At 42.0% G+C, this 25,223-nt stretch overlaps 1 protein-coding gene across 1 annotated transcript; it reads right to left on the bottom strand.

Moving 5' to 3' along the window:
• ZNF346 (zinc finger protein 346) lies at window positions 1-24,123 on the bottom strand. Its single transcript, XM_036751662.1, has 7 exons — window positions 23,993-24,123; window positions 19,296-19,399; window positions 17,732-17,827; window positions 16,407-16,551; window positions 8,765-8,989; window positions 2,459-2,552; window positions 1-1,131 (listed from the first exon to the last, which is right to left on the bottom strand). Exons 1-7 carry the CDS (start codon window positions 24,048-24,050, stop codon window positions 1,026-1,028), a joined length of 828 nt encoding a protein of 275 aa, XP_036607557.1. The 5' UTR covers window positions 24,051-24,123; the 3' UTR covers window positions 1-1,025.
• Window positions 24,124-25,223: the final 1,100 nt, after the last annotated feature.

Below are 25,223 nucleotides of genomic sequence, written 5' to 3'. Positions count from 1 at the left end.
TCAGGTGAATAATGACTTTAATGTGGTCTATATCTGTAAAGCAGATAGGCAGCAGACCTTGGCAAGCAGAGATGCTACCAAGTGATCTCCTTCAACTTGCACCCTCAGAGTAACCTTCCAATGATGACATGTGATTGGGAGTAGCAACAGCTGGGAGGGGAAAGAACCTTGTGCTGCTGTGGAGTAGCACAGCCTCCCTAGTACCTTTTAGATATCATGAGGAGTAGATATGAGGCTTCCAACAAAAAGTCAGAAAACATTGCAACAGATCAATTAGATTCAAATGCGAACCCCTCCTGCACAACTGGAAATAACTTGGTCTAAGGTGCCTTTCTTTTGAGGGATAAATAAGTAGAGTTGGTCAATACCTTGCTAGAAGTTGTCTTAGGAACAGCATGTTTTTTGGTTCCCTACCCCTGCCATGGTTTGGTACTCCCATTCCGTGGTTTCCCTAGTAGGTGTCTAGAGCACTAGGAAAAACGCAAGGACTTGTCTCTCCAAACATAGGGCGATAAATCCTATGCAAGTTTTCCCATCAGGGAAGACCATGTAAGACACACCTAGACACACAAGTTCAAGTGGGAGTTGGGAATAACAATTTTGCTAACATCCAGCTCTATGTTATTACTCCTGATCTAAGATAAACTAGTCAAAGTGCTATTCTTGAAACCCAAGAGTTCTGCGCTGTTTGTAGACGGCAGGGACACAGCTTAGAGGCAAAGGAGTGGCAAGAAGTGACATATATAAAGGAGGGACACCACCTGTATGTTTGAGAAACACACAGAACAAGATGTCAATTAACAGATTATGCCAAAGGAGCTTCCTAATAGAGCACATGAGATGGAGCAAAGCTTGCTACATCAGATCCCTTCCAAACTAAGTCGTTTCTGCTTTTGTCCTGTGCAGTCACTATCAGAGGGAGGCACAGGCCAGTTTCTGACCAGATAACAGAGCCGCTGAGAGTTGGCACTAGCAGCTTGTTCTTGGCTGGCACCAACTTGAAGAGAACAGTATTGCCACTGGCTCTAGGAGTCTTGGCTAAAGTAACTGTAGTCTCCTGAGGACACTGTTTCTTCTCGAACATACTGCTGCTTTGGAAAGCGTCCTAGGATCGGCACAGCTCCTGGTATACTGTGGGGGAAGTGGAGAGAGGGAGGAGTAGAGGAAGGAAAAAGAAGGGGAGAGGAGACAGGTGTGTCAGAATCTCTGCAAAAGCCTGGACTCCCAACCTCCCTTAATTGGTTAGTATCAGAGCTACTTCTCTGGAATGTGGTCAGGTTAGGACACTATAGGGTGCAGTGTGTAAAGATGCTAGATTTTTGGGTCACAAAGCTAAGGTCTGAATCCTAGCTTTGTTACTTATTATCAGTGGGACCCCTCTCTGGACCTTAATTTCTTCATCTGCAAAATAAGAGGTTGGACTGAATGATCTCTAAAGATCTTTTCTGTTCTCAATCCTGTGATCCTGCTCACGAGTATGATTACTAGCAAGTTACCTGGTAGTATGTTTGAGGTGTCCCTAACAAACCAATTAAGCTGTTTTGAAAGAGCTTAACCCCTGCAACCAAGTCACATATAAAAACCAACTGAGCAAAATCAAGGAGGAAGACCTACCAGATCCTCTATGAAACATGTTCATGAAAAGTGAAGGAATTCACCTCCTGACAGAGGAGTGGCAGGAAGAAAAAAAATAGATTTTTTTGTTAATTGAAAAAAAATTAAATAATTTGCAAGTGATTCTGAGGATCAGCGTGTCAAGCTAGTTACAGGGACTGAGGGAGAAGATTAAAGCATAGGGATTACCCTCAGTCAGCCCTTTCTGGCTCTTGAGATAGAGAAGAACTGAATGATAGGCAGCCAAGGAACCAAGGCCCCTCACTGCCTTACAATATATGGTTAAAACTAGCAGGACTGTCATCCTGGAAACCCTCTGGTGAAATGGGAAGTCATTTTTCTTCCACATACAATTAACCAACCTCCTTCTGGTCTTAAGATCATGGGTTTAACGATGGAAGGGACCTTAGATATGACCTAGTTCAACCCTTTCATTTTGCAGATGGGGAAATGAAGGCTCTGAGAAATTACTTGTACAATATCACACAGGTAATAAACGGCAGAACCAGGATTTGAATCTAGGTCCTTGAAATTCAGAGTTCTTTCCAAGGTGTTTATGGTCTTCGGCTATGGGCAAATCCTTAAGTAATTCTCCTCCAAGGTGCTGACTCATATGGGATGGTGCCCCTCACCACTTTGGGAAACATCTTGGTGAATTCTTTCCAAATTTTCATGAGCGGTTCCCAGATGCTGCCATAATTCTATGCCACAGTTCTTGAAAGAATGAGCCAAATGTCTGTTTAGGAGAAATGGTGGAACTGGGCACTGGTAGAACATACCATTCCATGGCCCCTCCCAGTATTTTACTAACCCATGCCCATATTGAAAAGCAAAGCTCACTTACTGGTTTCTGTGCTTGAAGCCACTGATGTGCGCCTGGTACTGCTCTATGGAATTCAGTATGATTTTGCATGTGTTGCAGGGGTAGCCCCACCCAGCTGAAACAGACAGCAATGTTAAAGCATATTGTGATTCTGTAACTTAGGGCCTGTGGCTGAAATGAGCAAGAGAGTTCATAAAAGAGTAAGGGTCCGTTAAATACCTTTTGAGTAATGAGCACAACAGATGATATCCATGGTCCCTTTTCATTTTTAAATCCTCCTTTCCACCTCACTCTTATCCCCAAACACCTCAGCTCTGACTGATAAAGAAGGAGAGCAGGACCAAGCCAGATACTAGCTTTGTGATAGTTTTACATCAGGGGTGTTAAGGACTTTAAAGAACATTTATTGCAATCTCTCTATCTGACAGATGGGGCAACTAAGCATCAGAGTTAAAGTGATCTAACCAATGTTACACAGCTTAGGATCTTAAGCAGGACTCAAATCCAGGTCTCTTTCAACTCAAAGGAAAACTCTCCTTTCTTTAAAAGTCAGCTTTAGGCTCTCATAATGTACCATTCTAAGTGTTCTAGTTGGTGGTGCCCTTCAATCAAATTAATCTCTAAGGTGCTATTCTTCTTGGGCTTATAATAATAGTAATTAACAAAGATCATTATTTTGAGACTCTATCTACCCTCGGGCTTGGAGTGAGCCTGGCTAGGAGGCAGCTCTTTTATTAGCCTCAGTTAAATGAGGGGGTTGCATTAGATGACAGCTCTAGATTAGATGACAGGTCCTTTCCAGCTCTAACATCCTACAGTGTAAAGTTCTAGCTCTGACACTACATGTTCTACATGCAGAGGATTCTTCTTGTTCTAATGAAGGTTCTTTTGAGTTCTTACATTTTATGTTGCAATGTGTCTTCCTACTCTGACAGTCTATGTTCTAAGGTCCTTTAGACATGCATGGTTTTATGAATTGTTTAGCACGCAATCCTCGTCATTTCACAATGCTTTGTACAATATTGCCATCTCAAAAAGTTATGTAGCTGTGGCAGGTACTTTTTTTAAGGCATTTATTGAAAGAATATTGGATTAGGAATCATGAGTCTAGACACCTAGAAAATTAATGCCTTCCACTAAAATGTTGTTCCTAAGTTTTATATCTTCTTTGAGACAAAGTACACTATATATCTACTAAGAGGTAAACTGCTACCCTCAGATGCCAAATTCTCTTAGTCCAAGGCTAGTATAGATACATCATTTTCCAGAAGGTATTATCGACAGCATAACTTGGGACTACCAGCATTTTCAGAAGATTATGAGAGGTAAGGAGGGAATATTTCACCCCTGACTATCGAAGCTGGCTTTATTTTATACACTAGCTGTGAATGTGCTGCATGAGACAGTAAAAAAAAAAAATGAAACAGGTTTTCTTTGAGAGCCTGGACTTAGAAGTGCTATATCTGGTTTACTCAAGACTTGACTATCCAGTGCTTTGGAGGCCAAGCTTCTGTCAAGGGTCCCTCCCAATAAAAGCAGCTGGCAAATGTTGCCACAATCAAGGCCATTATTGATACAGACTGCCTAGCCTTCAGACACAACAGTAGAAGACTGGAAGCCTCTCCAAAGAGCAAATATAGGCCTATGAGACCTTGGACAAGATACCTAACCTTCCCAATCGTGTGTTTGACTACCATTAAAACAGATATAATCCTAGCTATCCCTAGGGATTCAATTCCTATTAAATCTAGATAGTCCCTGAAGTATTGAACATGCTACAGCAGAAAACGCCCTGCTTTCAAATCCTGGTTCACTTAGCTACGTGTGTGAACTTAGGGCTTAGACTGCTCCAGGTTTCAATGGACTGGAATAGACGGCCTTTAAGGCCCATCCGAGCCTTACATCTATGATTCTATTCTGTGTGTTAAAGGCAGAGAAGATTCCAAATCCAGATAGTCCCTATTTTCACTTATTTGGAATGGGTGAGGCCATAGGAGATTGACTGGTCAGGGACTAGGGAGTGGTGGGCTGGACCTGGAAGGAAAGCTCCTGGATCCTCAGGATGCACTGTGGCATATTATTAGTGAAAAGCAGTTGTGAAGTCCACCTCCTCTTCATTCACAAACTCCAGCTGTCAACAGCCAGAGATACACTTGCTACTCAGAGCAACCAAGCTTCAGGGAAAAGGCAGTGTCATCATAGTATCAAGAAGAATGAATTAGGAATCATAAGATGAAAGATCAAGTCTTGGTTCTAGCACTCATTGGCCTGGGCTCATCCTTCCTCTCTCAGATCCTGTTTCCTCACTTTTGAAATGGGCCCTGCCCTGCCTCCCTCACAGGCCTGCTGTGTGGATCAAATACATTAAAAAGGCTTTGCAAACTAAGGAGTGCTATAGAAATGTATAGTATTGCTTACTATTATTTATGAGGGACTTACATGATGATCTCAAAAGAACCAAACTTTGAGTAACCCAAAGGGCATAGTAAATGTTAAGTAAGGACACTGCCTTATGTCACCAACAATGACTTACATAAGAGAAATGGTGCAAAAGGCACCACCAAGGACTGGAAAAGGAGGTGGGTGTTCATGTGCTAAAAGGGAGGAATATGAGAGATGGACAACATGGATCCTGAAGTGGTAACTAAATAATATTAAAAGAACCAGAGGAAAGCCCTACAATATGTTAGATAGACATTTTATAGAGACTTGTGGGAATAAGTTTTAAAAAGGATGAGAAGACATAGATTAATTGAAATCTGTCAGAAGTTAACACTCATGCCAATGAGATTAAAGAGCTATCTAAGTACCTAAATACAAAGCAATTCAAATGGTATTAGTGGGAAAGACAAGGAAAACTGTTGAAGATTTCCTGAAAGCAATTTGATACAGACATTTGATCTCATGTGACTTTGTTGAGGACCACAAAAGTTGAAAAAAGAAAAGCCAGGATGAAGTTGGAAGAGTGCTGGCATCTACAGGGAGTGGACAAACATATAATAAATGGCCAGTGGTGAGGAATATCTCTAAGTTAAGATCGACACACAACTATAAAGTAAAAATGCGACAGGTGGTCCCTGGACGTTTCTCCCTTCTTTTTTTGTAAGGCAAGATTTTAGGACTCTGAAGGGTTACTTGAAGATTTACTGGATTCTGAAAATAGGCATGCCTCTTAGGAAAAAGGATCTCCTCTAGCTATAAGATGATGGCTGTTCAGTCGTCTGGTGTTAAATAAGAACACAAATGACTGGAGAAAGTATATTCATTATTCAACCAAAATTGCTGGTAAAACTGGACAGCAACTTAGGAAAAAAAATGGGTTTAGACAAGCATCTAACAAATACTATGACATATATTGAAAATTTCAAATGAATAAGCAATATAAATATAAAAAGTCATACCATAAACAATTAGAAGAGAGTGGAAGGTTACACATTCCACAAATGTGGAGAAAGGAAAATTAACTAGCCATGACGTAGGTGGAATTATACAAGAAAAAAATAAGATTATTTCTATCATATAAAAATAAAAGTGCAAATAAAAGTAATGGAACTAGAACAAAAAGGAAAGATATAAACTGGGAAAAATATTTGCATTAAACATGTGGGGAGGTATGGTATAGTAGACAGGGTCCAAATGAGCTGAACTCAAATCCTATCTGTGTGACCTTGGGACTTAACCTCAGTTTTCTCACTTGCAAATTGAGGGGTGAGAGACTAAATGGTCTTTAAAGACTCTTCCAGATCTAAGTCTACAATCCTGTTATTTTATAAAAGCCATCCAACTAAAACATACAGTGAATTGACACAAATCTAAAAGATCAAGAGACATTCCCTGATAATTAAAAGATACGAACAAGCAGTTTTTTGAGAAACACAAACTGTCAATCAACATGTAAAAATGTTTGAAATCACTAATAATGATAGGAAAAGAAAGTAAAACAACCCTGAGGTATCACCTTACACCCAAACTGACAAAGATAGAAAAATAGAAATTCTAAGTTGGTGGGGCTTTTGGAAAAAAAGAGAACTAATTCACTGCTGCTGAAGTTGTGAATTGGTCTATTTTGGAGAACAATATGGAAACCTCTGAGAAAAGATAGGAAATTTTTCATACTGTTAACCTACTAGAAGTTTGCTGACAGGAAGAAAAGACTTATCTATATAAAAATTCCACGCATCACTATCTGTAAATGACAAAAAATTACAAACAAATATGTGGCCAGGAAAACAAGAATGGCTAAATAGATTGCAGCAAATGAATGTTACGGAATATTACTGTACCATCAAGGCCAATAAATATGAAGAATTTCAAGAAATATGCAATGATTTATATGATAGAGAAAAAAATTTCAAAAATACACTATGACTATACAAAAGAAAGTAACATCAAATGGAAACAAAATTCAAGTTAAATACAATGGAATACACTGGTGCTACCTTGTTAAGTCACAAATACAGCTCTTTTCAACAAACAGTACTATAAAAGTTTTGTAGTGCGCTTACAAAAGTGTAAGCTGAAATGCACCATCAGTCACGATCACTGAGGCTGTTTTGCTTAATAGATCTCAGCAACTATAGTTTGTTTTTGGATAGTTTTTGAGTATCTACTTGCCTGCTGTATTAAATCAAAATTTATTAAATAAGGAAGTGAAAAGGTTAAATTTGTAAAAACTTATAATTCCTAGGGGAAAAAAGCTAATGTGCTTATGCTAGCAATTCTGTGTTCAGATGGGACCGAAACAAAGTATGAAGCCTAAAGCTGTTTCATGTTCCCCCTATCCCACACCTTGTTTTGTGATTAAAACTTGAGCATGGAACCTTTTTTTGGCATCAGCTCACTCAGCAGCTAGGTAGTGGAAAGAGCACTGGAGTGTGAGTTAGAAGAACCATATTCAAATCTTGGCCTTCTTCCTGAGCCTTAATTTCCTTCTCTCTAAAATGAAAACTTATTGTTCCCTCCCAAATCTAAAACCTATCATCTGATGTGTCTCAGAGCAACTCCTTTTCCACTAGCAAGGGAAGGGTGGAGAGAGAAGGCTTCCTAGGTGGGTATGTACTCCTGCAGAATGAAAATGAACTTACCAAAGTCTTCATTAGTTTCATGGGTCTTGCATCTGCCTATGGTTCTCACTACTACTAGTAGGGAGGGTAGAGATGAAGGGATCTGATTTAATCAGATAAAATAAGGACTGTATTAGATGTATTTTACTTCCTTTCTGAAATCTCTAGACTACTGCCTCAGGACCACAGCAAAGAAAGAAGATGGAAGAAATCCTCAAAACAGTATCATCACCAGTGAGTAACCACGTATTGGGGAGGAATTGGGAGAAAGGGGTGCTTTTGAGAGAACTGGGGGAAGAATGTTGGGTCAGTCTGGAGCACCTTGAGCATAAACAATGAGAAAAATGTGAGGCTTATAATATAACTACCAGATCTCACCCAATCCACCTGGTAGGAGGTCTTCCTTGACCTCCTGCATCATGGATTCTGAAAAGTTCAGCCTTTGTTATGTTCCAGGTGGCCACAGAAGAGCTGTGATACAGAATGTTCTAAGTCAAAAGAGGCAACTCTAAGCATCTCTACTACATAAACATCTTTCTGCCCTCAATCTGAACTAGCAGGCAAGAGAAAGCAGCCTGTTAACAGATTCAGTTCCTTCTTCTAGGTGACCTCAGCTGGTGATGGAGTGATTTAAGTAGCCTGCCCAGGGAAGCATTAGAGAGTGGGCAATCCCTGAGGCAAGTTCCAAGGAGGAACAGTAACAGAATAGGGAAGTCAGAGAGGAGGTACAAACACTACCTTGGGACAAATGGAGTTGGTGAGTGTGAATGCTAAGTGAAGCGGGCTGCTAAAGCGGATCCTTGAGGCTTCTAGCTAGGTTTTGGAGAGCAAACACTATGTTTTATTGAAACAGAAGCATAACCCTTGGAATTTCTGAACATCACTTGCTGAAGACATTATATAAGGGATCTCTACTCAGGCATGGAGTGGACAAACATTTTCTGAGGTCCCTTTAAGTTCTGGGGCTGCAGGATTCTCCTCTCGATATGCTCCAGCTTGTCAATATCCTTCTTAAAGAAAACCTGCTCCCAGAAAAAATCAGAATAGGATCCCAGGTTTTAGAGCTGGAAAGAATCTTGGAAATCAACTATTCTAAGACTGCTCATTTTACAGCTGAGAAAACTGAAGCCCCATAACCCACAGGGAGGAGTAACAGAGCTTGAATTTAAATCTAACTCCCATGGCTACAAATCAAGTGATGTTTCCACTGCTCTACAATACTGCCCCTTTGCCTGGCCTGGATTCCAAGATAAGATGTTCTCACCTTCTGAAGGTGTCATGGGGGAATCCTTGCTCTTGCCATAATGAGCCATCAGCTTGATTTTGGTCTCTTGTTTTCTATGCTTCTTGCCAATATAGTGCTGCTTGGCCATGGAAGGATTGTTGAAAGTGGCATGGCAGAGGTTGCAGAACTTGTCTGGATCAGATGTGTCACCACTGTCTTCACTGAGACTAGGGGTTGTAGCATTCGTTTGGAGTTTTGATGGAACTATGCACAAGGAGAACACAAAGAAAGACAATGAAAAGTCTCAGGGGTATGTTTTACATTAATGTAGACAAAAGGAAAAGGTGGAATAACTAATTTGGGAATGCCTCTGCAAAAAAGGAGTCTTTCCTCTTGCTGTAGCAGAAGAAAGGGATGATGAGACATGCCAAAGGTATAGGAAGCAAAAATGATTAAGCCCCTCATTTTGGATTAGAATTTAACAAGTCAAATATAAACTGAGTTTGGTTCTAATATTCTGAAAAAAATCTTTGATTTCACACTGTAAGTAAGGTGGATTTTAGTGTGTGTAAAGTGGATTTTTGTTATTTCTTAGAGTTCAGTTTCCCAGGATCCATGGCCATAACAATTTCTGTTTCCCAGGCTCATGGTTCAAAACATCTCCACCACACTTGCACAATGTTATATAATGATAAATATAAGCATTTGTGCTTAAAATGTTAACATCCACTGTGACTGCGCAGTGAGATATAGGGATGAGGTGATGTAAACTTGTGAGGCTATTGCTGGCAAGATGCCCTCTTTGTCTGATGCCCTATAAAGCAGGCAGGCGCTGATCAGTGAGTTGAGGAACCCTGAGGATTAAATGCATAAATTGCAATGCTGTGTGTGCTTTGACCGGCCCCCATGAAGGCTGGGGGGAATCTGTGTTTGCCTCAACTGGCCCCCACTGAGGCTTGAGGGATTTAAGGGAATGCACAAGCTGTGCCTTTCTCGACTGATCCCATTGAGATGTAGGGGGAGAGTTGCCCTTCCTCTTGCCAGCTCCTGTGAGAAGGGTGATTGGGGGATGCTGTAGTTTGTGCTCATTATCAGCAACCCTTGTAAGAAGACTAGACTAGAATAAAGTAAGATTATTAACCCCTTTGAATCTGTCTTCCTGTCTGATCAGATCAAGAGTGAAGTGTGCTAGTGTGCTAGCAGCCATCCTATGTGCTAGTGCTATCTGTCTTACGCACACCTTTATCATTATCCAAATTCTGTCCCCTGTGTATCTATGGAGGCTCTGTCCTTGGCTCTGTCTTCTCTTTATTCCTCATTCGGTGACCTCACCAGTTCCTATGGATTAAATTATCTCTACATAGATGAGTCTTAGGTCTAAGGTTTAGCCCTAGTCATCTCCTAAACTCCAGAATTGTATCACCAACTGCTTCAAATTGGATGTCCTATATGCACCTGAGAACTCATTAACTTTCATACGAAATACAACCTCTTCCAAACCTCTCTTTTTCTGTGGAGGGCATCACCAGCCTTCTAAGTCACCAAAGTTCACAACCCTTGAATCATCCTTGATTCTTCATTCCCCGACCCCATGCCCCATATCCAAACATTTGCCAAGTCTTTGTCAATTATTCTTCCACAGCATCTTTAACACGCATCCCCTTTTCTCCACTCACATGGCAACAACTCTAGTTCAAGTCCTCATCACCACTTACCTAGACTATAGCAACAATTTTTTCATTGGTTTCTTTTCCCTACATTCTTTCTTCTCTCCAATTCATACTCCAAAAAGCTGCCAAAATGATATTCCTAAAGCACATGTCTGGCTATGACACCACCCACTGCTTAAGAAACTCCAGTAGCTTCCACTTGTCTGTAGGACCAAATACAAATTCTTTTGCTTGGTATTTAAAGCCTTTTACAACATGGCTCCAGGTTACTTTTCCAGACTTATTCAACATCACTTCCTTCATACACTTAACAGTCCAGCCAAACTGGCCTACCTGCTGTTCTGCCACAAAACATTCTCTCTGCCCTCTCTGTTCCTTGGGGTCAGCTTCGTCCACATACTTGGATATACTGTCTCCTCACCTCTGCCTCTTAAAATCCATACCCTCTTTCAAAGTTCAGTTCAGTTACCACTTCCTCTACAGGAACTTTCCTGATGCTTCCAGCTACCACAGTCTCTCCCTCAAAGTTATTTTGTATTTACTTAAATGTTACCTGCCCAATATCAAAGAGGTAACAGTATCAGCTGTTAACTCCAACCCAAATCCTGACTCCAAGACCAGTGCTGTTGCCACTGCAATAATACTCTCCTTAGTGCTTAGCCTGGATGGTACATTGACTTTCTCTCCTGAAACTGTCTCAGGAGAAGGTAAAGATGTAAAATCCTTGAAGACAGGGACTAGATTCTGTTTTTGTTTTTGTTTCTGTATCTCTACCACCTAGCACAGTGTATGGAATAGTCAGTTTTGAATGAATGCTTGTGAATTAAGTGCCTGACAACTGCCCAACATTAATACTGTGGTGATATGTGCCTTTGTAAAACACTTCTCTCCCCTGAAGTCCCATAAAATTGGATGTAGAAACCTTTCAAAATATGAAACAAAAAAAATGTTATACATCCTTGAAACATTCCAGTTATAGTATTCAGAGGTCAATTTATAGGTAAATGGGATCAACATTTATTTGTAGTTTAGAAGGGAAGGAAATGATGATTTATAGGGTACCTACTATGTGCCAGGCACTCACTGTGCTTTCTAAAATAACAAATACTATCTCATTTGATCTTCATAACAACCCTGCATGGTTTGAATGCAGGTCTTACTGACTCCAGGGCCAGCACTTTATGCACTCTGCCCCCAGCTGCCTCAAAGTACATCTGATCCTCATAGAACTCTGAAATTGGTACTACATGCATCATTAGCTCCATTCGATAAATGGGAAAATAAGGTTTAGGGGAGCAAATTATTTTGCTCAAGATCATATGGATGTTAAATAGCAGAGGAGGGAACTGAACCCAGGTCTCCTGGATCTAAAGCAAAGTAAATCAATAATAATAACAGTTGACATTTATATGGCAGTTTATAATTTATAAAATGCTTCTGATACAACCCTCTGAGTGGAGAAGTGCAGTTATTTCCAATTTTTAGATGAGGAAAATAAGGATCAGAGAATTCAAATGATTTGCCCAAAGTAAAAAAACAGGTAAATTGAGGAATAAGAAGTGAACTCGGGATGTTTGATTCTAAATTGAATGCCCTTTCTACTAGATGACAATTGCTTCCTTTTGTTAAAGGTTCTTCAGAAATGGGATCTAAACATTGTCTTGTCTTCTATATGTCCCTCAAAGAGCCGGGAGCAGAATCAAGGGCTATGGCTCTTACCTGAATCATATTTGTTGAGTCTAGGGTCAGTGTACTCAGTTGATTAGAACACAGTATTAGTAATAAAATATGCATAGGTTTGCTCCCTTTGTGGGGCCAATTACTTTCACTTGATTGATCACAGACTGCCCCTTTTGCCTTGATTAACCACACTGTAAATCAGAGCCACAGATGAGCAGCAGCACCATACGTAAAACGTACAGCCCACGCCCACACCCACACTCTCCAGTCAAACCTATGCTATTTTTCTTTCCAAAATAACATTTTTCTATGCATTTTTAACAAGTGGAAAGTGCTTGCTTTATTCAGTGTCTAATTTAGAAAGACCATGTGCAAGAGAGTTACAGACTTCTAGACTTCAAATTGCCTCTGGTACCTCATCATGACATGGAGAGAACGCTGAGGTCTTCTCGTCTATACTATTATTAGTATATTATCATCAGCAGTACACAAGCTCTGGAAAGTCCCACTAAGCTGGAAAGGCTCTGAGTATGGATCTGTCGCCAGAACTGTATTTCTATTGTCTGATGACAAATCTAGCTAAGTTTGGAAGGTCTCACATTTGGGATGGATTTCAAGTGAAGATTTTTTTGGTTACAGAAAATCTCAAAAACTATCTACTAAGTTGTGGAGGGCTGTGACTTGCATTGGTAGAAGAAGACCCGTAGTGAAGGGAAGTGCTGAAAAATGCATTAACTCTTTTGGTTGTCATACCAGTCTATTAATTCATCTTGAGCTGGAAGCCTATTAGAATTCCTTGGGCTTTTTCACATTTAAATATTTTGTAGCTACGCTTGCCCATCCTTTATTTGTACAACATTTTTTCTTTAACCCAAGTTAAAGCTTTACCCATCTCTCCCACCTTTCCATGATCTGAAAATTTAATAAGCACATTACCTGTGTCTTCATCAGAACAGTGAAGGGACTCAACACCATGTAAGGGGGACTGTACAAAAGAACTGAGGATGTTTAGCCTGGAGAAGGCATTGTGGGAAGGTGGGATCATTTCCTTCAAATATGTGAAAGGCTTTTTTGGGGAAGAAGGCTTAGATTCTTTCTACTCCACAGGGCAGAAAAAGGATCAATAGAGGGAAGTTATTTTGTTGTTGCTGAGTTGTTTTGGTTGTGTCCAACTCTTTGTGACCCCATTTGGGGTTTTGTTGGCAAAGATACTGGAATGGTTCACCATTTCCTTCTCCAGATCATTTTACAGAGGAGGAAACTGAGGCAAACAGAGTGAAGTGACTTGCCCAGGGTCACACAGCTAGGAAGCATCTGAGACTGGATTTGAAATCATAAGGATGAGTCTTCCTGATTCCAGGCCCAGTGCTCTATCTACTGTGCCACCTAGCTGTCCCAGGGAAGTTACTAAGAAGAAGATATTTACTCCATATAAAGAAAAAATTCAATTAAAACCTTCAAAGGTAGAGTGAGTTTGATTCATTCCATTGGTCATAATTCTTCTTTACAACTAGACTATTGCATAAGTAAGTTCAATGCGAAGTTATGTGTAGAAGATATATCAGATTCCATGCCGTCTTGGGGAGGGAGGGAAGAAAATCTGGGACACAAAATTATGTGGAACTGAGTGTTGTAAACTAAAAATAAAAAAAAATCTTAATTATTAAAAAAAATAGAGTGAGTTGCTTCCATAAGTGAGCTCCCATTCAGCAGAGGTAGACCACTTGTCATGGAGATTTATAGATTGGATTTATACTTCAAATAGGGCCTGGATTAGACAACCACTAAGGTCCTTTTCAGCTCTGGAAGTTTACTAAGATTCTACCTAAGCTTCCTAGGCCATGATTTGGAATCAGCCAAATTATTCATGAAACAATGAATATCACAAACACAGCTATGTTGCTTAGTGAAAAACAAAATGGAGGTTTTAAATTACTATCGAAAATTAAACTAAGGACATCAACCAATCACTCTTTTCATGGGTTCAAAGCCTGGTATTAGTAGGGTGAATGAAATCCAGGGATGAATCCCCATGTTAAGGGAATCTATTTTCAAACCACATGGATTGGAAATTAATTCCTAGTAGCTGAAAACACAGTTTGCTAAACAATGAAAGCAATACTGAAGTTCTCTGCTTTTACAGGCAATCTCCCTGTCTCAGTAAGAAAAGGCTGCATTTGCAGATAAAAGCAAGTAAGGTATGACCTGCACACTCCAAAAAGACAAGGATTTTTTTTCAAGTCTGAGCACACAGTGACTGGGGAAGATCAAAGTTGTTAGAGAAGATAGAAGTAGAAGAGGCAGGAGGGAATTTCTCAACATACTCTTAATATACCCACAGAACTTCTGCACTTTCAGCAACTCATTCTAATTCCAGACAAAGGATTGGGGCCATAAGGCTCCTGCAGAGAGAAAAATTTATCTGGCCCTAGGAGAGGTTAGGTGGTCAAGTCCCTTAAAAACATATGACTTGGTGTTAGGAGACTTGGATTCAAGCTTTGGCATGACCATGGGCAAATCACTTTTCCTCTACTTCTTTATCTAAAAAACGGGAATAATAACCACCGCATTACTTACATTACACCAGGTTATTGTGAAGATTAAATAAGTTACAATATGTAAAGTATATAAGCATGTCCAGTCATACTCAGGTCCAATCAGCTGCCAAATCCTTTCAATTATATCTCTATATTTTTTGAATCTGTTATCTTTTCTCTAATCACAATGCTATCACTCTAATTCAGACCTACATCAAGTTGCAAGTGGATTACTCTAATATTTTTTCTAAACAATATCCTGTCTACTTCCAGTATCTTCTTTTTCTCATCAATCCTCCAGAGCTGTTGAAATAATATTGCTAAGGCACAGGTCTGACCATGCCACTCACTGGCTCAAAGACCTTTAATGGCTCCCCACTGCTTAAAGGAGAAGATAAAAATTCCTGACATATAAGGCCCTCAGCAATCTTTTTCCTACCCATCTAGACTTACTTCATATAACTCTCCTTTACAAATTGTGTATATTCCAGCCAATTTCAATTATCTGTTGTTCCTCAAACTTGACCCTCCACCTTCTGCTTTTGGACATGTGCACCATCTCTCCCCATGCCTGGAGTGTAGAGTACTTTCTTCTGACCTCAGATCCCAGAGACTGGCTACAACTTACCTTGAGAGTATTATCTCATATTATTCCCACTCATTCACTCTTATCTTCCAAACTATACTACTACTAGCAAGTCACCTAAACTTGCCATGCTGTTTTCTGCTTCTGTTCATTCCAGCAGGCCTTCCCAATGCTCCCAATAAATGTCCTGTTCATATTTCCCTTCAGAATCCTTCCCTTTCTTCAAAGCTCAGCTCAGACACCAACTCCTCCATAAAGCATCTCTTGCTTTCAACAGCTGAAAAAGTTATCTTTCCTCAAGTTTTTCAAAATTACTTTGTACTGCACATTACATTCTATATTATATTTCTCTTTGTACAGATCACATTCTCCTAGGAGAATATAATCTCCTTGAGGGAAGGGACATTATAGTTTTACAATTTTTGCATTCCTGTTTCCTAGCACAGTACCTTGTACACAAGTACTAAATGTTTGCTGAATCAAATCTATTTTTGCCTTGGCTATTTAAACTTCCTTCCAGTCAATCTTCCCAAACACAGTAAACCCCTTCTATCCTTCACACTGCAATCTGAATAATCTCCCTATAAGATGCCTCAAATCATATCATTCTGCTACTCAAAAACCTTGAATGGCTCCCCTGTCTTTACCAAATAAAGCATAAACCCTTGAACCTAGAATTCAAGGTCCTACATATGACTGGCTCCAACCTATTTTCCGAACCTCACTTCACAATCCAAACATCCACATACTCTTCATTCCATCCTCATCTTATTGTCTTGTCTGTCTTTGCTCAAGACAACCCCCAAGCTTGGAAGAGATTTTCCTCCCTCCTTTCTTCCATCTCGTACCACTGAAATCTTTCCCTTTAAAGTTCAACTCAGATGCTTCATTCGATGACTTCTTTTCTGACCCTTCCTGGTAAAAGGGAACTCTCCTTTGCACTTACTTATTATCCCACTGAATTAGAGGTATTTGTCATATTTAGTGCTCTGGCCTAAAGGTCTTTGCCATCTCTATCTTTAAATCCCTAGTGACCAGCCCTTGTTCACAACAGGTGTTTAATAAGTTCTTTGATGAATGGACAATTTGGTTGAGTGGAGCTGCCCTTGCTTCATGATTATTTTTAAGCCATCCCCCAAAGATTTCATTTGGACCATCAGCCCCATCCCATCCTCAGGCATGAAGACGGTGCAGAGAAAGAGCAGTACCTTCCGCCTGGGAGTTACTCTGCTTCAACTTCATGTTCTTGGCATGGGTCTTCCCCAGGTAGTGAGACTGGGCCACGATGGGGGAAGAAAAGGTCATGTTGCAGATGGCACAGCACCGATCCCTGTCATCGCCATGGCTGCTCTCCTGCTCAGGAGGGAGAACGGTGCCTTTTTACTGGCTATTACAGGGACCAGGCTAGAAAACAAGACAGTTCCACCCCACCCTCAGTCTGTAGGGCCCTGGCCTCATCTCTGTTTTAATCTTGGCTTAAATGCTCAAAGAGAGTAACCAGGAGAACAAATGGCTCAGTAATAATGCTACCTCTTCTATGTAGGATAATTGATAATTTTTAAAGTGCTTTTACTCATCTGAGTCTCACAATAGCTCTATGAGGGAGGCAAAGCAAGGATGAAAGTGTCATAGGATTCTGCACTGGAAGGAACCTTAGAAACCATTTAGGACAACCCCTCATTTTACAGGAAAAGAATTAGGAGACTAAGGCCCAGAGAAGTTTAGTGACTTGTCCAAGGTCATAAAGGCAGCAAGCAGCAAATCTGTGATTTGAATCCAGCTCCTCAGACTCCAAATCCAGCATTCTTTCTATGACAGCCCCTCAAATACATCCCTTACCTGACACCTTGTCCCACAGATCTCCTTCATCCTCTCTTCCACTGTAGGCCTAATAAATAATTCTATTTCACAGATCAGAAAACAGATTCAGAGAGGGAACGTGACCATGCAGCTCCTAAGTGGCAGAACCAGTAGATGACTCCAGGCCTTAAAGCCTTGCCCAGTGATCTCTGCAATGCTTTACACTGCCCTCTTGATTCAAACAGTTCCAGGCATATAGTTAAATGCCTGGGGGAGAAAGAGGACAGACTTCTGGATTTGGAGAGAGAAAGATGGGGATTTCTGGATTTGGGGAACACATTTAAGTCTAATTAGATCCTAATTACAGTAATTAAGTAGAAGTACATTCTACTTGTTGGACAACTATTACAGATCCAGAATTCACTTCTTTAAATTGAAATGAAATGGAAGACCATAAACCTGGGCTTCTAATGTGTCTCCTCATTCCATGAATTCAGACACTTGAGAAATGAGATGTTCTGACAAGAGGGATCACATTTTTAGATTGCTGTCTTGATTATAGGTTACCTGGGAGCCTCCTCACAATCTCTGAGGAATACTGGTGCTCATATACTGTTGGGAAAGAAGATGAGCACCCACTAAGTTAACTCCCTTCTCTGCTACAACATACTCCATAAGTGGAATGTTTTGTTTTGATGGGTCTCCCTTGCCATGGGAAGCCTGCTATCATTACCTGTTTTGAATCTAGCTTCAATTTCTTCCCATCATTAAACTCCTCCTCTTTGTGAATAGATGTGTATCTCCTCACTTTGTTTGCATGTTTCTTGCTCTGGAAAGAACCCAGGAGAAAGAAAATAAAAAATACTTTCTTGACCGAATGTCATACAATAGTGCTTGGGTAACAATGTTTACCTATCTAGAACATCTCTCCAAAGGCCTCAGATTGTTACTCTTACACAAAAAAAAACCCAACAAAAAAAAACTTATACAATTCATTTTCATAAAAACCAGTGATTGAGGGAACAGATGTAATACAGTGAAAATGAGGCATAGGAAAGTTACCACCTAAGGTCATATAGCAAAGATACTGTAAAGAGAAGGGGCAGTACACTGTGAACATGGGAGTGCCCTCTGTGTTGGGCCAAATTCTAACTGAGGTAAAGAAAATTATCCTATTTGCTTATTTGTATTTCTATATCTGTTCATAGAATGAAAAGACATCAAAGTTGGAAGGAACTTTAGAGATCACTTAGTCCATTCTCTCATCTTACAGACGGAAGAAATACAAATGAGGGGAAGTCACTTGCCCTGGATATTACAGTTCATCAATGGCTATGCAAGGACTTGACCCAGTTGCCTGACCCCCATTGCAGAGGTTTTCCTACTATCCCAGGCTGCCTCCCTTCTTTAAAAGGGAGGGAGGGGAAGAGGTGAGAGTATGTATCTAGTTAGCTAAGCGTGGCCACTTATGAACAAAGTAGCACAAATCATTTGGTGGCTTCCTGATTGCCTTGAAAGTGGTGCTGGGATTAGAAGACTGGACCAATGAGCTAGGTCCACAGGTAGAGGGTGGAGAAGGGAGGGGAGAACCCCAAATTCAATTGGGGGAAAATGCCATTTTTATTTGGGGTACTCCATACAGAAGGAATGGGACCACTAGGATAAGCCTGGGAAAACTTCAGTATAGGATAGGTTTGCAAACTGAGTGTCACCTAGTCTAGAACCAAGTGATTTATTTAGATACTTCTAATGATCTATCCTTGAATATTTAATGTAGAGTCTCTTTTACCTTGATATATAATCTTGTTTTATGGAAAGTGTAATGACAGGAGTAGAAGGGAAGCAAAGAAAGTGAATATTGAAACTAAGGTACCCTGAAATAGTAGATAGAGAACAGACAAACAGAATTCTTGCATGGCAGACTGAACTCAGTCAAGAAAGTTCAGGGACCAGGAAAGCCCAAGAGACTCAATTCAATAAAAGAGTGAAAGAAAGGCAAAAGGGCCTGGGCTAGAGGTAAGGTTCCCCTGGTCTGCTCAAAGAGGAGAATCTTGTATGCTTGGGAATGTAACTTAAAATCAGTGATGCCCAAGACTCATGGTTGAATTGCTGCATCATCTATGGATATACAGAGACTAGATTCAAGAAGCTAGCAGGGAATGTCACTTTTCAAGCTTGGTAAAGCTAAAGAGAAGCTACAAATGAATTCCAGGTCTCCTGCCCACTGTCACTTCTGAACTGTTGTCAATGGGTCTATGGAGTAACTACAGTTCTCTGAAATGGCCACTGCATGATACCTGGTAATGGGCAAGTTTCTGGGACTCAGAAATGAGCACTGCATTGCACACTTTACACTGGACATCTGTGAACAGGTGGTTGTTCTCTTGAATCATTCGATCCACTGTGGAGGAAAAGAAAAGTCATGTTAATTGTCTCATACCTGTCCCACAAGGTCATAACATGACACAGTCCCCTTCACAACTGACCAGTATATCCTCTAGTCTATACCGACAATAGAGAAGAAGCAAAAGCAATCCCATAGTATTCTAGATTTCCTTATAAAGGCAGGCAGGATGTCAGATTGGGAAACCAGAGGCTTGATTTAATTTTTACCACAATTCTGCCAATGGGGCTAAAAATTCTGTCTCTGGTACACAAGAAGTCATTTCCATTCCATCTGGGACAGGATTGTGTGGTTGTCCCTGAAACCTATGAATAAATCACATTTCTGTCATAGTTTAAGGTTTAAAGAAGGCATTCCTGACACTTCCCTCTCCTTAGTTGGGAGATGAGGAAGCACTGGTGTGAGATATTGTCTACTCTTGTCCAATGCATTAGCTGTATCATTTGATTTTGCTTGTTTTTCTTTGCTACAAGACAGAATTCTATGGTAGGGTGGTGTTTAAAAATGTTTTATGTAAAAAACAAAAGGAATCAATACAACTTTAAAAGAAAAAACAGAATACCTTCCACAAATAGAAGAAATTTGCATTTTATACAAGAGGAAACTGAGGTTCAGAGAAGTAAAGTGCCATGTCTACATTGTTTTTTAATTTGATTTGAACACAATTGTTAAGAAGTTACACAGACAGGTAAGGTCAACTGGCTCTGGCTCTGGCCTTATCAGGGGACATATACATACACAAGTATATACAGAATATACATGGAATAACAATAATGCAGTTAAATACAAAATATTCAGGGAAGGAGGCCACTAACAATTGGATAAAGATCAGGAAAATCTTTTTGTAGGAGGTGATGCCTGAGCCAGATTTTGAAGGGAGAGATTCTAAGAACTGAAGGTGAAGGAGGGCGTGGGAGACAGTTGGCACAAAAGCAGAGGCAGGGATGAAGTGGAACCTCCCAGTCACCCAAATCAAAACCTCCTAGTCATCTGATTCCTCCCTCTTCTTCATATTCATCAGTAATGATGTCCTGGTGTTCCCCTTCACAACAACCCCAGAATCCATTTCTTTCTTTATTCCTGCTGTCCCTATCCTGGTCTAGGTTCTCTTTATCTCCATCTACTGAAAGAGCATCACATACTTTCGAAGTTAAAAGAGACTTCAAAGGCCATCTAGTCCAAACTGAACATTAACAAAAAGAATCTCCACTATAACATCCAATGACTTCCACATGTGGCTATGCCACAAGGCAGCAGATTCCATCCTTTAGAGAGTGTGATGGTTAGGAACTTTTTCCTTACATCAAGTAAGCCCAAATCTGTCCTTTGGAGGTTTTCATCCATTGCTCCTAGTTCTTGCCCTCAGACCAAGCTGAATAAATTTAATTCCTTTTCCAGGTAATAGCCCTCAAATTCTTGAAGACATCATATCTCCAAGATAAATATTCCTAGTTTCCCACCCCTGCTTTAACCAATCCCCATATCATGTGATTGGAGGCCTTTTACCATCCTGGTTGCCCTTATATGCCTACTCTCTAGCTTACCAATGTTCTTCCTAAAATGTGGCACCAAGAATATTCTGAATGTGGTCACAGCAGGGCAGAATACAGCACGGCTATAGCTTCCCAATTCTTGGATGTCAAAATGTAGTCTATGATTGCCTTAGCTTCCTTGGCTGCCATAGTACACTGGTGACTAAGAGAGAGCTTACAATCCACTCTAAGTCTCCAGATCTTTTTGGACAAACTGCTATCTAGCCATCCCTCTCTTATCTTGTATTTATGAGACTGATTTTTTTTCTCACTCAAGTGTAAGACTTTACATTCATCCCTATTAAATTTCACCTTGGTCTTCTAACAAGCCATAGAAGTCCATAGGACTTCCCACAAAGGAAGACAGTTGTGGTACAGGGGGGGAAAGTACTAAGTTGGAAAGCCACAGACCAGTTCTACCACCTCCTCTCCATTTCTGCTACTGACTAGTTTTGGGACCTTGACTGATCCAATTCATTTCACTTAACCTTATTTTCCTCCCTGACAATGAGAATAGCTGCATCGCCTATTTCAAGGGTTTTATGTGAGCATAGGGTCAGGGGGTAGACTTGTGTATATAAACTATGAACCCTTGTAGAAATGACAGCTACTATTATTGATGCACATCAAAGCAAATTTTCACATAAGATATCCTACTTTTGCCCTTCTCCAATCTATCCTACTGTTACCAGTCATTTTTCAAAAACAGTTCCCATTCAAAACTCCTCAGTGTCTCTTCTCTACAGAAGGATCAAGACCAAAAAAGTCTCAGCCTTTTAAGAACTTGATGATCTGTCTATAATTTATCTCTAGAATTTTATCTCACACTGCCTCCCAGCCCCCCAAACCATGCTGCAGCCAAATTGAACTGCTGGCTATTTCCTGAATACCTTTCTACCTTGTCACCTTTGTTTCATCTACCTAAAATTCACTCCCTCTTATCTTTGCAAACATGGAAGTGAACTGCAAACCTTAAAGTACTATACTATGTACTATAACCATTCATTTCCCCTTGCTAAGTTCTGTTAAATTCCTATCCATACTTAAAAGCCCAGATTATAAACCTTCTCCAAGAAATTCTCCCCATTTCCTAGTCTTCAAGGTATGAGAGATAACTCAGAAAACACTTAGAGCCCCTTTATGATCCTTAAGTAGCCTGTTTTAGATAATTACTGGTCTATCTTATAAACTCTTCTAGACTGAACTCTCATACCCTGTTATTAGAGGGGGCACAGCCTGGAAAAAGGAAAAGTAGAAAGGTGCAGACAAGGGAGTCAAGATGCCCATCCAAGAGGAAGAAAATTTAGATTTCCATAAAACAGGGTAGAGGAGAGGGATGACATATTAACCTTAGGAATGGGCAGAGGGGCAGTATTGCTAGATGTAAGACTGATCAGAGATTAAAAGGGGGAAGAATAGGACATTTACAGGTAGTTTGTAATGTCCAGGTGCCCGGCAGGTCTGGGTAAAGGTTGTAGCTGGCCTCGGCAGGGTAAGCTGTGAGGAAAGGAATGATAGTTGTAGGAGTGGGGATCCTTATTAGACAATTATGCCAGGGAGAGAAAACACAAGAGCCTGAAAGCCCTTATGCAATGCATAGGAGAGGGGGCAGGGGATGTGTCCAGGTGAGGCTGGATGTGGGGTTCAGTAGAAAACAAGGGGTATGGGCAGAGGTGGGGAAGTGGTATGATGGTCAGGTGAGGCTGGATAAGTCCAAGAAAATTAGGAGAGGGGAAGATGTGTAGGAGGCTGGGGGGAGGCACCCCTCCGACTCTCCCCGAATCAGTGAGGGCAGGGTTTGATATCCAGGTGCAGCTGTTGGTGAGTCAAGACAGTTAAGGTCTGGAAACAGGAGAAAGTATCCATGGAGGTGAAGTCTGGCCAGTAGAGAAGGTTCAATAACCAGTTGTAGCTGACGGTGAATGAAGGCAGCAAGGTTTGGGAACAGAGAACGTGGTCCAGGAGAGGCTGGGCAGTTCGGGGGAGGCTGCAGGGAGATAGTGTCCAGGTGAGGCTAGGGGCATGACTGGGCAGTAAGGAGGGCAAGGAAGATGTTTCGGTGAAGCTGGAGGCCAATCAGGGCAGTTAGGATGGGGGGGGAGGGGAGAAGCAATCCAGGTGAGGTTGGATGTGAGGCTCACTGCGAACCGACGGTTTACAGGTGAGGCGTGGGCTCAAAGAGGGAGTGGGGGTGGGTGTGCACGCGCACGCACCAGTATGAAGTACAGGTGAAGCTGGGGGCCAATGGGGCAGTTAGGATGGGGGGTGGGGCGGGGATAAACCGTAGAAGTGAGGCTTGGCTTGAAGTTCGGTGGTCCCGCGCGCCCCGCCCCCTCCCTGCGCGGTAAGATGTCCAGGTGAGGCTAGGAGCCAATCTAGGCAGTTAAGATGGGGGAGGGGGAGGTGGCGGGGGAGGTGGAAGCCATCCAAGTGAGGCTGGACGTGAGTGAGGCTCAGTGGCTGCCTCCCCCACCCCCCATCCCCGCGCGCGGGATATGCTGTCCAAGGGAGGCTGGTGTCCGGGCTCAGTGGGGACCCAGGGTGTACCCGTGAGGCTTGGGCTCATGGGGTAAGGGGGCGAAAGCACGCGGGCGGGTATGATGTCCAGGTGAGGCTAGGGGCCAGTCAGGGCAGTGAAGAGGGGGCGAGGCCATCGGGGTGAGGCTGGACTGAGGCTGTAGGGACCGGGAGTGTATCTGTGAGGCGTGCGCTGCGTGCAGGGATTTGATATCAATCCAGGTGAGGCTGGGGCAGTACAGGACGTAAGGCTAGGGGAGAGGGGTCCAGGTGAGGCCAAGCTCAGCAGAATCAGGATTCGATAGCCGGGTGCTGCTAACGGTGAGGCAAGACAGTGAGGCTTGGACAGAGGGGAAGGCGTCCAGGTGAGGCTCGAGATGGGGCTTGGAGGGGATGGAGCGTGTCCAGGTGAGGCTGGGGGCGGGCCTGTATCCTGGAGCCGCCCCGACTTCCCTCCCCAGGAGGGGGCGGAATGAATGGGCCCCGAGGGACACAGTAAACAAAGCGCCTCAGTTAGCCTCAAGCCAGCCCCGAGACTCACCCGCCTCCTTCCCCACGGGCCCTGCCGTGTCACCGTTGCTGCCGGACACGTCCGCCATCTTCCCCGAAGACCCCGCAGAGCGCAGCCAGACCCGGCTTCAGCCCCTGTCCCGAGACCCAAATCCTCAGCACGAGCTGCGGATCTCGCGAGAACAACGGTCGTGGTTTTTTTTTTTTTTTTTTTTTGCCCTTCTACCCTCCGCTACGGCGTCTGCAACCGCGAGATTTCAGGCGGGCGCCAAAGGCTTATCTCGCGAGATGTGCGGGCGGCAGGGCGTGCTGTCCTCTAGCGCTTTGAACACCTGCGTCTTTCGAAGAGTTTGACAGACCTTATGAGATAGTGAGCTCCCTGCGCACAGGAGTCAGAGAATCATAAAATCTCGAGAGCCAGAGAGGCCAGCAGAAACCTTCCGGTCCAACCGTCCCACTACGATTGGGGAGATAGGCTTAGAGAGAGGGGGGAAACTTAGCTAAGGTCGCACCTAAAGGTAACCCAGGGAAAAGCTCAGTGCTGTGGGTGGCCTTGGAGCTATATACCCCCTCCCCTCCTTGGCCTCTTCCTCCTATAATTAAAAAAAAAATTAAGTGCTTGCTATGTGCAAGGGCCCAGAAGTGACCGGCGCACAAAGATGGAAAACGGTTCCTCAAACACATTCCACCACGTTTGGGAAGATGACCTGTGTACGCAGATGCGATGCAAGGTAGGGCGTTACGGAGGTAAGAGAGAAAGCTCTTTAGGAAACACTATTGGGTAGACAGGCTGAAAGGGTTTTCTATGCCCAACGAAAAATGAAATCTCTCATTCTCTTGTTGCTGCCGCTCTTGTAAATTTGGCCTATCCTAGGGAGAGCTCCCACCCTTTGATTCTGGGAGGAGCTCACCAGGAGAGAGTGTTAGTTCACTGTCCAGTGCTGAAATTGCCCTAATAGGCGTATTCCATGAGCATGGCGCGAACTATATCAACAAATAGGTAAAAGAATTTCTTTTGGCAAACAAAAACAAAATAGTTTTTCTAGTTTCCAGCCTGCCCCCCCCCCATCAGTTTCCACAGTCTTCAGGAAGACCATATGGGAACCTTGGCAATAACCAAAGTTTTTAACTGGCTCTACTGTAGTAAGTGACCTTGATACTGCGCGGATCTGAAGCTGCTACTTCTCCAAGGATAGACTAATATCTGGAGACACCTGAGATACTATCGGCCTAGATGTAAAAGCACTACAACTTCATAATAG

The sequence above is a fragment of the Trichosurus vulpecula genome, chromosome 3, assembly GCF_011100635.1.
Source record: "Trichosurus vulpecula isolate mTriVul1 chromosome 3, mTriVul1.pri, whole genome shotgun sequence".
Taxonomy (NCBI): domain Eukaryota; kingdom Metazoa; phylum Chordata; class Mammalia; order Diprotodontia; family Phalangeridae; genus Trichosurus; species Trichosurus vulpecula.
Note: the sequence above shows the minus strand (reverse complement) of the source record. Positions and strands in the feature narration are given on the sequence as shown.

Excerpts from the sequence above, each read along its gene's own strand:
- ZNF346 (XM_036751662.1), bottom strand. The coding sequence starts at position 24,050 with ATGGCGGACGTGTCCGGCAGCAACGGTGACACGGCAGGGCCCGTGGGG. Across the intron at positions 8,990-16,406 it reads GAGTAACTCCCAGGCGGAAG|TTCCATCAAAACTCCAAACG; the intron begins GTACTGCTCTTT and ends CCTTGTGCATAG. Across the intron at positions 2,553-8,764 it reads CCCCATGACACCTTCAGAAG|CTGGGTGGGGCTACCCCTGC; the intron begins GTGAGAACATCT and ends TGTCTGTTTCAG.